This window comes from Myiozetetes cayanensis, unplaced genomic scaffold, assembly GCF_022539395.1.
Source record: "Myiozetetes cayanensis isolate MyiCay16 unplaced genomic scaffold, myiCay2020 scf9, whole genome shotgun sequence".
Classification (NCBI taxonomy): Eukaryota; Metazoa; Chordata; class Aves; order Passeriformes; family Tyrannidae; genus Myiozetetes; species Myiozetetes cayanensis.
Genome location: NW_026088185.1, coordinates 20,698,423 through 20,712,439, shown reverse-complemented (window position 1 = coordinate 20,712,439; position 14,017 = coordinate 20,698,423). Strand labels below are relative to the sequence as shown.

The 14,017-nt window shown below is 40.6% G+C and overlaps 1 protein-coding gene across 4 annotated transcripts in view; it reads right to left on the bottom strand.

Moving 5' to 3' along the window:
- The window catches only part of FIGN (fidgetin, microtubule severing factor), a 105,268-nt gene extending 96,615 nt beyond the window's left edge, over nt 1–8,653 (bottom strand). The window contains exons 1-2 of one of the 4 annotated variants that reach the window (XM_050339853.1): nt 8,429–8,653; nt 7,493–7,662 (exon numbers count right to left, since the gene is read on the bottom strand). In XM_050339853.1, the coding sequence (XP_050195810.1) occupies nt 7,493–7,517 (25 nt within the window). In that variant the 5' untranslated portion in view covers nt 7,518–7,662; nt 8,429–8,653. Of the gene's footprint in view, nt 1–1,298; nt 1,351–5,351; nt 5,411–7,492; nt 7,663–8,428 lie in introns of those variants that run through there. The other 3 variants (XM_050339854.1, XM_050339855.1, XM_050339856.1) reach the window with 3 other exon arrangements.
- Nucleotides 8,654–14,017: the final 5,364 nt, after the last annotated feature.

The following is a 14,017-nucleotide window of genomic DNA, read 5'->3' as shown; positions in this document are numbered from 1 at the left end:
CTGTTCCTTTCTCTGTTTCTCAAGTTTAACTTGAAAAGGATGCTTGATTTTTTTTTTAAATTTGGTTTAGGTATCACAATGGGATACCTTACATCATTCAGTGCTTGCAAACCTTATTCTTCCAGCACAGAATCTAGCTGTTTCTTTCTCTGTGTCAACACAGGAGGCTGAAGTAATCAGATAGGTCTAAAGAAGACAGAGGATCTTAACCTGCTCTTTCTCAGAGTCTGTGATGAGTAGGTTCATACTTCCAACATGACCACACAGAGCTGTAAGGCATATAAATAGCTACTTTTCATCTAAAAGCATGGCTATCACAGCAGTTTGTACAGCAGGGCTATCAGTTCATAATATCTTAAACATCAGTATTGATACTATTGTCAGGGATTAATAATTTCTGCATATAACTTTATCATTCCCATCCACCCTGTGCTGTCACTTGATAATATAAAGTAATTGTTGGTTCTTCCCCTCACCGTGTCTCCATAAGACAAGTACACACAGTAACATCTGTTGTACTGTCTAGGAATATCTTTGCAGCACTACAGTTCTCAGTTTTATTAAGTGATAATTCAAGCCCACTGTATAAATGCTTTTTTATTAATGACTTGCTTGTGTGCTAGAATGGAGGAGACAGAAGGGAAAAAAACTCTCCGAGGAAAATAGGGATGTGATTTCCAACATATTAAAAGGCAAACAGCAGTTGTTCTAAATCAGGGGGAAAAAAATCAACAACTTGAATGAAAACATGAAGATACATTCCTGCCACAAACCCTTGTGACCCACCAGGTTCAGCCCTTTCTCCCATCTCCTCTCAATATTCATTTTCAAATTCCCTTCAGATTAGCAGGAGTTACACAAACATGCATTAATATGTCCCTTAAGCATTTTATCACACCGAATAAGAGAAATAAAAAGTTCAATTGTGACCCATACCAGGGAATCATTCATTCAGATCCTGCTTAATTAGATGTGAGACCGCTACCTTAGATCATGAAGTTTGACCACACTATGCTCTTACTGCTAGAGTATTAATGCAAATAAGATACAGATTACTGAAACCAATTTATCTTCACCAATCTATAACCAGCTTGACACATGTACACATTCTAAAATATCACACAAAATAAATTGTGGTATACATCTTCATATACTGAGCAATTCATATCAGAAAGTGAATATATGCTTTAAATAACTAAATGACAGATAAAAAGTAGAATACAAAACAGTTAAAAACAGATAGCAAAAAGTCAAAGGAATATATGATTTTAAGGAATATGAAGCAAAAATGTACTTACATCATTAAACTTTGCTATCGTATCAAAATAATCTCAGCATCCTTGTCCACATCACTTCCAGGGTATTTGAAATTTAACTAACAACATACTAGTAGTAGCTGCACTATACTTGAAAAGAACTAAGAAAATAGTTTCTAAGTTACAGTTAAATAATATGACTGGTAATTGCTATTTCAATGTTTCATGGCATAGACTAAAAAAAATTTAAAAAATCAGCCAGTGCTGTGACAATCATCTGCAGTTGCATTATTTTTAATTATAGCCAAGACACATATAACTTTTTTCCCTATGCAGAAAAATGGTTTAAAGAACAAAGTTTTAGTCTATTATTTAAATAATGTATGGCTGTTCTTTCTATTGTACAAATTCAATAGCTTTTGTAGTAAGTAGTGTTGCTTATATGATTAAGCAGATAGTTCAGTATTATGATATGTTTGACAGGTACTGTTACAGCACGATCGGAACAGACATACAATACTGTTATTACCATACTGTGTGTGCCGATACCTCACAGCAACATAGCTCGGCAAGAGGGAAGCACAGACTCCACATTTTCATCACTGCAGACATCTCCGTATGCTCTTAATCAGTGCTGCTTTCTGCAGATTACACTTTCTCATATTCTTCCGTTTCTCAGACTGACCTGTCAAAGTCTGATCTCTCTCCCAGTTTCTCAAGACTTTGGTAACCAAGACTGACCAACTCTTTCTCTTTCCATTTTCCCTCACTTGTCACACAGCGGGGCCAACATCAACAGGTATTTAGAAGCAATAGTGGAGAAGTCCACCTGTGTTTAGTAGGTTGCTGCAAATACAAATTATCTTTTAAGAAACATAATACATATACATGCATTCTCTTTAACATGCCGATCAGGGGGGTGGCAGGTACAATTATTAAAGGACTGAAAGCCTTAGGTTTCCTTTGACCTCCATTACAGTCTAAGGATTCTCTGCTCCTTGAAGGATAAGATTGTATTTGCCAAACCTATGGTAACATATTGCAAGTGGGTTTTCTCTCTTTTTCTCTGTTAGCTACCATCCTTTAAAGGAATACAGTTTCACTAAGGGAGATGTATATGTTGTTCTGAAATTCAGAGATCTTTTTCATTTTTTTTTTAAGAGAAAATAAAAATTGAATGATCTTAAGGAATTTCTTTATGCTCGCATTTCTCACACACTCTATAAAAATATCATTGACATAGGGTGAAAAGGTCGCATACCACACCGAAATGGAGCCAAATACTCCCGTAAGGTTTTTCACCTGGAAAATATCCCTATAACTAATTCTATGTATTGGATTTTTTTTATTATTATTTTAGCAACAAAAGAAACTCCAGGCCTTTTCCCAGCCTAGAGTTCCCTGAAGTCATCTTTCCCATAAGGAAGATAAGTTTTCACTTAGAGGATAGCATCTCTAGCTAGCAAGATTTTAATACTCTGCAACAATATCAGGGATACGCAATCCTGAATTTACAGCTCTTCAAATTGCTTTTATAGCTATGCTATTCATTTTGGATCAGATGCTTATCTAAAATTCCATACATTTTAGTACCCATAATATCTAATTTAAAACAGCTTCCAATGAGCCAAAGAACAGTACCTGGGAAAGAAAGAAAAAAAAAAGAAAGAGAAAAGCCACGAAAACCAAACCAACCAAACAACAACATTAAAAAGCCACAGATTCCGGGAACTGTAAATTATTGTAGTTCTTGAAAGCGAAACATTATTTACATCAGCTAAGGAATTGGCCCAATATTCACAATTACACTTCAAAGTTCATTTTTTCCCACCTCTATAGTGCTCTGCTTCTCATCTCCTCTGTTCATAACACACGAGAATTTCTAACTAGTTTATTCCAAATTCTTCTTACAATTATTTTTATGCCTTTCTTTATCAATGACCAAGAAGGAACAAAAAGCGCTGATTGATCAATTAATCAAGCTTTATCCACATACGATATTCCTTGATACTTCAGAAATGTCTGCGAAACAATTTCCTCCAATCATAAGATCAATGAATCAATGTAAAACCCCAGTAATTAAATTTATCAACTTGGTATCAATACATCTGGCACTTTATGAAAGTATTATGTGAAGTTTGTTCTCCTAAGGGATATATTGATTGAGGGCAAAGAGCCAAATATTTCTATTATTAGATCTGGGGGTGCAAGATCAAAACTCAGTCTGTTATAAACATACAAATGTTGCATATAGACAGATCTCATGCTGATTCTGTACCATTAAACCCACTCCTAACAAGCAGATAAGCTTATTAATTGATGATTAAGACTATAGAAAGATCAGTCATTATATTCAATGCTTCTTGTATGCATTCATTGAACAAACTTATTGACAGGAACCATACAGAATCATTTTCCTCTAGGAATTATATTTTAAAAAAGGAATACAGCATCTAAACAAAAGCAGATCTCAAACCTTGTTCATGCAGCATAAAATAGCCTTAATTAACTTATTACATTTTGAAATTAAAGCTTTGTAGTTTGAAAGAGATTACCACTTCTCTCTCCATTGAATATAGCAGTTATGAACAGAAAAGTGAAAAATAAAGACTAAAGATGACACATAGGATAAGAGCCATACTGAAAACCAAAACAAGGAAACAAAAACACCATCCAAGTGTTTTACAGTTTAATTTTTAAAGGGCTAGTGTACAAACTATTGTGGAATATATTTTTACTTGCTATCCCTTACTACATATGCAAAAGCAAGTAGGGCACAAAAGTTCATCAAGTGGCATTTTTCAACTATAAGAAAAGAGTATTAAGTCTTCTTATATGAAGATGAAAAAAAAAAACCAAAACAAAAAGAATGTTTGACTCTGCTTAAATACAAAAAAATCATAAAGAACAGCTAATGACATAAGTTTCATCATTTTTTCCCAGGAATTGTATGATAAAAATATTAATAGCAATACAGTGTTCATATTTCTAAAATACTGCTAGAGTAAGAGAAGTAAATATCTCTGTCCTTTCAGAATGTATCAATAAATAAAAACAATTTAATCTAGTACTGAAGGTATCTTATTAAGGAGGGCGGGGGAAATAACAACAAAACCCCCAAACCCACCAGATTCATGTAGGAGTGTTACAAACATCAAATAACAATGAGTCTTTATCGACATGCTATGATTCCTTCATTTCAAATATGATTAATTAGCAAGTATAACACTCACCAAAACTCCCACCACGCTCCTGTTTGCTGCCCATTTGCAAATGGGTCTCTATCAAGTAACCATAAGCAGTGTTAATCTCATTTACGACACTAAGGAAACGAAGTCAAAGCATCCTGCTTTAAGGAAGATTTCACTCATATCCTAGCCAAAAAGAAAAGCACAAAAAATAGAAACCAAACAACAAGCAAACACCAAACCCCTCTTTCATCAAAGGGATTCCTTGATAATCCGAACACAAACTTTATGCAAAATGAAAAACTATTTAGGTAAGTTGCTAAACAATTCAAATTCCTGAAATTAGGTAGAGATAAAAGATCAGTTTGGACTTTGTTTTGGTCTTTTTTTTTTTTTACTTGAAACCTGCACTTTATATTCAATTTGAAATACACTGCTTCAGTTGAGAATGAAAGCGTGGTTCATGTGCCAAAAATGGAAACAAAAAGAGGATGAGAGAGGGAAGACACACTTAACAGGACTCTTACCATGTTTTAAGCTGTGCAAACAGATACCTTCAAATGTACCTTGCTTGCAATAAACATTGCTTTGGCAGCAAAAGAAACTTTGATTCACAGGGAGGAGAGGTGGAAACTGAGATTACAAATACAGAAAAAGAAACACGACTGAGATGAGAGGAAAAAACTGCCTTCTCAAGGCAATATAAAGCTATAAATACCATCACAAAAACAACAGAAAAAGGTTCCATTCGGAAGCAACAGATGTATTCTTTAGCGAGAAAATATCCCTGTTGAAATAATGCACAGATTCATACAGACAGGATCTTTAGAAGTATGAAAAGAAACTGCCTGTGTGCCAAAGCTAAAGTTTCAATCTGAAAATAAAAATTAGGCAGAAGATCCGATACCTCCTTGGTTTACCAGCTCTGTATCACAGATACTTGATGATTTTGTCACGCCCCAAGCAGAGTAATTTTTAAGTGCAAATCAGTCCTACTTCTTCCAGCTTTCTCAATTTTATAAATTTGGGATCAAAAACATCAAAGTAGTTTCCACTTCGGACCCAACTTTTAGAGAATCAATGTGACAAGTCACTGCTTGATAGATGTTTCTCTTGATAAACGACTTGTTCAAAAGAGACATTGTAGCTTTCATTTCCTGACCACAACACACTTTTAATTTGCAACAGCAGAGCTGCTCGAGTGTGACTAGTTCCCACTTTCCAGCCTTTCAGGATTGTAGCACTGTCAGGCCACATGCAAGGGCAAAACAAAAACTCAGAAAGAGATGCATTCGCAACAAGAATTGTGGCAAAACTTTTCCTCAAACAGGAACCTGATTACATTTGATTTCTCCTAACAGTGGGCTCTTAAATATCCCTCCCAACCACCTCCAATCCTTAACATTTTAGGGAAGGGGGAAAAGAGAGAAGTCATATTTGGAAATATATACTTAAGTGCCACAGAATATATCTAGCTACCTAATAGTATCATGTTTATTATATATACATATATTACTGCTACTATAATTATTATTATTATCTGGGAATCACATTTAACAGTCCAAACCATCCACACCATCCAATTTCAGCTCTCAGCATACTGTCCGATTCCCGATTTAAAATTTATAAATGTAATATCCTCCTCATCACAAGCAGCAGTCCAATCTGCTCTGAATATATATTACAGCTTTAACATCACAGAGGGAAATCTCCCATCTGGCAATCACATTTGCTCCAACAGCTCTAGGAAAAAAAAAAAAAAAAGAAAAAAAAAAAAAAAAAAAAAATGTTCCGCTCTCGCTTGCTTGCTCTTCTGCTTAAAACATTTCTCAGAGCAAATTATGTGCATCTAAAATAAACAGTTCCCTTATTGATCGTTTCGAAGTCAACAAGTTCTAAATGCAAAATGCAATCAGATCATTCCCATCATATAGCACCCAAGATATGTTTAGCAATATAGTCACCTACAACACCAGAATAGGAGTGTACATTGTGCAACTGCTCTCTCAATTTCTTTCCTGCATTCAGATATGTTATTACGAGAGATCATCAGCCACACACGCCAGACCTCCCCCTTATCCCAAACACACACATACACACACACACACACGCACACATGCACACTCTCACTCTCCTAGGGTCTCTCTCCATCCTTATTTGTTACTACCACACGCAATTAAAAAGTGAACGTACCCCCTTTTTGGTTACACAAAACAGACTAATAGTCACTTTTGTTGTTACTTCCTTAGCCTTAACTGCATACCTAGAGGTGCATGTACTGCACCACAAGGAAATCTATTGAAATTTCCCATGCTCCATTTTATCTCACTTTTTGGAGGAGGGGGCAGCATGGGGGGCTGGAGAGTGACCGTTAAAAATAAGCCAGTTTCAGCACCTGATTATTTCATTCTGTTACAAATTGAAGGCACAGCAGCGTGAACCAGACACTTGTAAACTGAGCATAAAATAACCCTTATTAAATCGTATTAAACATTCAGCCACAACAGTAATTTTGTTTGTTTACATGCAAAACATTTCCTCACCCCACATCAGTTAGAACCTCTAGCAGATGATTATGCTGAAAGTAAAAGACGGAAAAGCAGCTGGAGTTTAAATGAATGCTCAAAAAATATTAGTTTGCAAAAGGAAAGGATGCATTTTAGGCATGGATGTACGAGCACATAGATGTGTAAGTGTATACATTCATTGCTACACATTTTCGCCTTCTCCACTCCCCGAGTTTTACTAATTTACATACCACTGGAGTTCAGTGGTGTATATAGTGCACTGCTAGTAACATGCAACTTCAGATTTTACAACTGAGATCAATACAATGGACAAATATAATTATATAATCGAAGCAGAAATGATAAACAAATGATAGCAAGAGAAAAAAATGCTTATATATACACAAGTGAAAATATACTATTAAACATTAGGTATTTATTACAAAATATTTGCATGCAGAGTCCTCAGTGCGTTATCATGCTATTTAAATTTGTCTTTGCTATTTAGATGCAAAGGAAGTAGATCCCAAAACGGACATACCATAAACACTGGTGCTACTGATCATTTCTTGCTGGCAGCACAAAAAGCTGAATTGGATTTTTCACAAGCAGGAATTCCAAAGGTTGCTTTTCATTAAAGCCACTTTTCCTCTCAGCTATCAAATGTCACTGCCTTGAAACGTGGGCCCTTTCGTCAGGTATTCATTTAACCTACATGCATATAATTAAGTGGGAAAGCAACATCAACAAAAAGGGGATCTCAGATCACAAGAGAAGAAAGAAAGGGGAAAAAAAAGCACATGACCAGGAATGCAAGTCCATGTCAATTTCACTCACTCCCATTGAAACTAACAAGAGCTCCAGGGAGGATAGTAATAGGATCAGTGGATTGTATATACCATTAAATTATACATCTTTCTCTCCCTCCTGAGCCAACAATACGCCCACCACGCTGTACCCCCTCCAAGATGATGTGCTTACATTTTACTGCAACAGCTCCTCTGACATATTTGTGCCCCCACCCCCGCCAAGACACAGCAATTTAAACCTAACTTTTGTTTTGTGAGATTCTTATTTGCACTTATTTGCTCAGAAGTTAGTTGCCTCAAAGTCCAGACTCACGTTACCTGCAGTTTATTATTTTCAAAGCAACTTAAAAATAAATCCAATTAGAAGGAGGAGGAGGTGGGGAGGGAGCTTGCAATCGCGAACTCTTAATCTGCCTACTATTGTTGGCAATGATCAAGGAGGAAAAACCATGCACCGCGATTGTATATCTGTACTTTCTCAGACTACGATCAGGCAAGCAGACCGGAGTGTTTAGTATCAGAAAACGATTGCAAATTAGGCAAAATATATAGGGCACGAACAGGCGATTAATACGCGGCTGTCTCGGAGAGCTTTAAGATTAAATAAAATTTAAAACGATGGTAGGAAGACTAGTGGGGGGGAAAAAAAAAAAAAAAGATCCTCTTACCTGGAGATTTGGTACAAGAACCCGATAGGTTAGAGTAGCATCGATCCGATGTGTTTGCTGATGAATGGGGGCTCGGGTTAAGTGAAGGTGCCTATGATTTGAAATCATTCCAAGTTTTTGAAGGGAAGACTGACTGCAGCCTCTGCCATGTTGGAATTTCAAACCCAAAACAGCTGCTTTGCAAGGAGCCAGCATGCCAGCAGCTGGACGCCTGCGCAGAGCGCCGCCGAGCCAAATTCAAATCACTTTCACGCGAAGAGCCAAAGATCAGTTTTCAAAGGGGGAGAGGCGCGGGGGGCGGGGGCGCTCCGCGGTCCTGCGCGCCAGGGCCGCCGCTTCCCGCGGGGGGCGGCGGGGAGCCCGCGGTGCGGCCCCGCTGCCGCTGCCCGGCCCGGCGGGACGGGCCAGGGGCTCCCTCCGCGGCGGCGGCGCGGGGCTCCCCTCGGGCTCGGCGGTGCGGGGCCGGGGCCTAGCGGCGTCCGCGCCCGCGGGGCAGGCGGGCAGGCACCGGCCGCGGAGCTTCCCCCCTCCCGCAGAGATTCCCCGGGCCGCGGCCGCCTCCGCCTCGCCGCGGTCGCCCCGCGGCTCCCCCGCCTGGGACCGGCGGGGCGTCCCGGCTCGGCCTGCGCGGCTGCCCTGCCCGGCGGCTCCTGCGCCGCGTCCTCGGGCGGGCGGGCAGGCGGCGTCGGGGCTCGCCGGTCGCCACCGCCTCCAGCCCCAGGAAAATGGCCGGGGTGGAAGTGCAGTCCCGGCCCGAGCGGCGGCGGCGGGGCCGCGCAGCCGTTCCCGGCCCCGCGCTGCTCCCGGGGAGCCCCGGGCGCTGCCCGCCGCAGCCCGGCTGCTCTCAGCCGCGGAGAGGCATTCCCGATAGCCCGCAATGGCTGAGGGGCCCCGGCAGCCACACCTCCCTCTCCCCGCACTTCCCAGCCCGGCTCGGCGGGGGATGGCAGGGAGCCAGCTCAGCTACCCCGGCCCACAGCTGCCGGGGACTCCCCTTGCATCAGAGGGATTCCCCGGGGGGGCTGTTGGACGGGCTTTACAGCCTCCGCATGCTGGCAGGGAACGCGTGAAGTGGCCAGGCAGCACAAACCGGCCCTGCCTCTCGCGAGCGGGTCTCCCCGGCGCAGCCGAAGCCCCGTGCCTGGGTGCTCCTCGGCAACCCGCTCTCCCCTGGCCGTCCCCGCACACGGCTGCGCCCCCGCATCCCGGTCACCGCAGCTGTGGAATGGGGAGTTAGAGCTTCCCGCGAGACAGATCCACGTTCTTGGCTTTACACCTGAGGAGTCTGTATGAGCATTTTTACCTTCTAACAGGGAAGAAGCCACGCTGTCCAGATGCCGTTCCTGGGTTTTGGTTTAGAGTCCTCCTGGAATGGTTTCACTTCCTCTCTTCCTCGTCCTGCTGCGGAGTTAAGGATGGCTTGAGAGGGTTGTTTGTCCATCCTGGATACAGAAGAGACTGATTAAATTTTCTTAGTAAAAATGGAAGATGCAAAGACAGTTAAGGGTCTGGAGGAGGCAGGGGAGACCAGTCCCAGTGGATTAGCTTCTGGAAAAGTGGGAATAGTCTGTTTTCCTGGCTATTTTCCTTTTCAGTAATATAGTAGGCCTAAATAAAACTCTGAACTAGTTGCCAGCATAAGCTGCTGTGAGCTGTCAGCCAGTCCCTATCCTACCCAGGTAGTGGAAGAAGAAAAGAGAGGACAGGAAGGCCTTTATGATTGATGTGGTCCGTGAAGTGATTCAGCTAACCCAAAATGATTTTCACCTGCTTTAGACTTTTGGGAGGTGTGAGCTCCCCCGGGTGACAAAGCTGTGCCTAGAGATTGGAAATAAAAGGACAAAGAAAAAAAGCTAGACAGACTTCTGCTTATTAAGAATAGGGAAGGTGTTCCTGGATCACTTGGACAGCTGGGGATAACTCGAGCACTGCTACATAAGGAGAGCACGGCTGGTAGAATAACAAAAGTGTACTGAAGCAAGGAGCTGGTTTAGAGCAGATACAGCTTATACTAGCATAACTGTATTTGCTTACCAGTATGTCCCAAGTAAAACAAAACATATACAGGAAAACACAGTTTAACTGAATTTTGGGATATAGAGAGCTATTTTTAGAACTTGCAACGCAGTTATAGCAACAGAAGTCTCTAGAAATAGCTTTAGACAGCTACCCAGAGTAGCCAGTAGGTGAGACACCCCACCACAGCACCCACTGTGGTCCAGTCTGCACCATGACACCTTTTCCTTGCCCTCAGAATTGTGTGGCTACGAGCAACAGGCTCATAGCCTGGGTCGGCCCATTGCCTGTGCAGGGAGCTGCTCATTGTCCCTTCTACAAGAACTTGTGGGTATAAGCAGCTGCTTAGGCAAGCAGACCTGCTCCAAATGCAGGCAACATGTCGGTAGCCTCTGATATTCACTAATTTGACCCAACTACATGTTATATTTAGTAGTCTTTGATGCTGAGATCTTCAATACAGCATATTGCCTCTGCTATAGTTGCTAGCAGCAAGTGCTGAAAATAAGTCATCGTGGTCCCAAGATCATGAGCTTGGTTTAAAATCATATTTTTAAACATAAAAAGGATTCTTTTTGTCTTTGCTACTTTATACATCTGGATTCTTTTTCCATTTTTGTTTACCAAAACATGGCACTACGTACTTTTTCTCTCAAGTGAAAGATGACTTTCTTGCACAGTTACAGAGTTCTGTGACTTGTAGCTGTAGGAAAGCAATGGCTGGCAATTACCATAAGGCATTACTAGATGAGCACATGTGCTTTTGAAACCTTCTGCCCAGATTTATCAATCTTTGTATAGCATTAACCACAGTGTTTTCATTTTATATATCTATATTTTTCTTTCCTTACAGCTTCTCCTGCCCCATTAGAATAGCCTGAGTTGAAACAATAGGTATGGATTATGTTTGTATGGGTTGACATTCATCTCTGGGCAGGTCAGCATAAGACTTACGTACCATATTAAGTTCTTATTTTGAGATCTGAATTAGGCTGAAGTGAAGGCCTTGTTCCACTCATCTGTACATGGATGAATTCCACTCTTTGTTTAAAATGCCACCAGTCCTTCTGAATGTGGGAAATTCTCACAGACTTTCAAACTGGGAATGTTACTTTGAGCCTATTTCAACATCTAGGTGAAATGTTCACAATGAAATTCTAAACCACATGAAACTTGCCTGGTTTCAGGTTTTGTTGCAAACTCCAAACTCAGACCAGACTCTTTGAAAGGTTCACAGACCTTTTCAGCAAATCTAGATTAATAACATTTAAACCAAGTGAATTGTGAAAACAAAACAAAAATCACAGAAAACAAAGAACAAGAACATCTAACTATGCTACTATGGGATATTGATATGATGCTTGTGGACTTTTTAGTTTCTACAGGGTATGTCTAGTAAAGGTTTTTAAGAGATAATAAAAACAACTGTGCTCTATGAAATATTCTTTAGTGGCTTTAATTATATGGATTTCATTTGTAAATGAGAGCAAGTTTTCAAAACAGCAGACAATGTCAGAGTTTTTCTAATGCCAACAGTTTGTCAGCACCTGCGTTCCCCTTGTGTGCTCACAGTGCAGACCTCCAGGGCAGGGTCTTTTGCCTGTCTCTCTTCCTCTGTGCTGGGAATCCCTCCACTCTCCCACTCTCAGACTTCATGTGAGGCAACTACAGCTATCATTGCCTACTAGGATGTGCTGCAATAAACAGGTTGCAAGTGCTCTTTTTTGGAGCTGTGGTCACTGGTGAATGCATGGATTATTTTATTCCTTTGTGAGGAGCACAATCTGTTCAAGAGCTCAGGCAACTCATATCTGATGTTTATACCACATGGATCCCTACTGAGCAGCTGAGGTGGCTCCAGACCCCACACATTGTGACATTTCCAGAATGTGTGTGGCAGAACAGACCTTCCTGGGTCTCTTCTCTCTCTGACTTAAATGGTCATCAGAGGAACCTCATTCTCTATAACTAAGGACCCACTTGCTGCCTTTTATGTATCACCTTCTTATGTGTCAGCATGAGTGCAATGGCTGCTTCAGCTTGCTGGAACTGAGATTCCAAGAGGCAACAACACTAGTATGGGCCCTAAAGTATTTACAAATATAGATCAGCAGTAATTACCTCTTTCTTGCATACAGGCAACTAACATTTAGTTGAATGAATGTCCTAAACAAGCCCCATAGCAAACAACGGAACAGTGGTCAAACACGAAGGAATAGTTAATTCAAAATATTGTTACATGTTGCTTCAAGGCTCTTCCCTGGAGATTGCAAGGGATGAAATCAAATCCTCCCTTCTAACCATACTACTGTTCTGCACAGTTTTGCTTCAAAAGCATCCAAGGCTGAGGTCAGTGACTAAGCCAGGAACACATAATTTCTTCCTGGACTGCTTAGCACACACCATGCTGGCTTAGGTACTGGAAGTATCTAATATAATGAAACGTCATTTGCTCTCTTAAGATAAAAGAGGGTATGCTTAGATTAGATTTTAGAAAGAAATTTTTTACTGTGAAAAAATAGAGGGACACTGGAATGGATTGCCTGGAGAAGCTGTAGATGCCCCATCCCTGGAGGAGTTCAAGGCCAGGTTTGATGGGGCTTTGAGCAACCTGGTCTAGTGGAAGGTGTCCCTTTCCATGGCAGACAAAAGGAGCTAGATAAACTTTGAGGTCCCTTCCAACCCAAACCATTCTATGACCATAGGCCATATTTAATGTAATTCCTGACTGTATCAGAAAGAAAAAAATTATAAAGAGAACATCTGTCCTTAGAGGCACTTCTTGCATCTTTGTTGTGCCATTGTAAAAACTGATAACTTTTATAACTTGTAACTACTTTGGGTAAGATCCTGGGGTGTTAAACAGATAATGTTTCCAATATTTTTGTTCTCCTTACATTTCCACTTCTGTGGAATGGGGGCTACATTTCCTTAATTTCAGTAAGATTTCTAGCCAAACCCTTTATTGGTCATTCTCTACAATCTTGCTGAATACTTGGTGCTTTGGCATCATAAAACTATTGGTCCTCTGAAATCCCTTCTATTTTCCATTTTAGTCCTAGAGGAGAAGTTGTTCTCAATATCCAACAAAAATATTCATTTAGCAAGTGCCCTGTACAACAGAACAATATATAGATGTTTGTCACATAAACATCTGACAAGACATGCGCCTTCTGGCATTTTTTTAATTTTGAGTGCTTAATATTTTTTTCCTTTGGTCACAAATGCAATTTAATTAAATTTCTCCATATTTCTAAAGCAAACTTTAGTACAGAAAGTCCCTCTTAGGGAACTGTAGGAAGGAATTGAATGCTTTTAGGGTTTTTGTTCTCCGTCTTCTTTTATTTTTCACAACGTTGTTCATTAACAGGGTAAGAATCACACCGATTCTTGTCATTTGCCTTAACAAATACATTAGTAACTTTTTCTCCTCACTTAAAACAGCTTCTGCTTATTTGAATTAGAGGAGGATGAGGTGCCCACATGAGGTCAGAAGGATTCAGAGACATTTGACAGTCCAGCAAGACCAAGATACAGGAATACCAGCTAGAAACACGATTTCTCTTTTCCTGT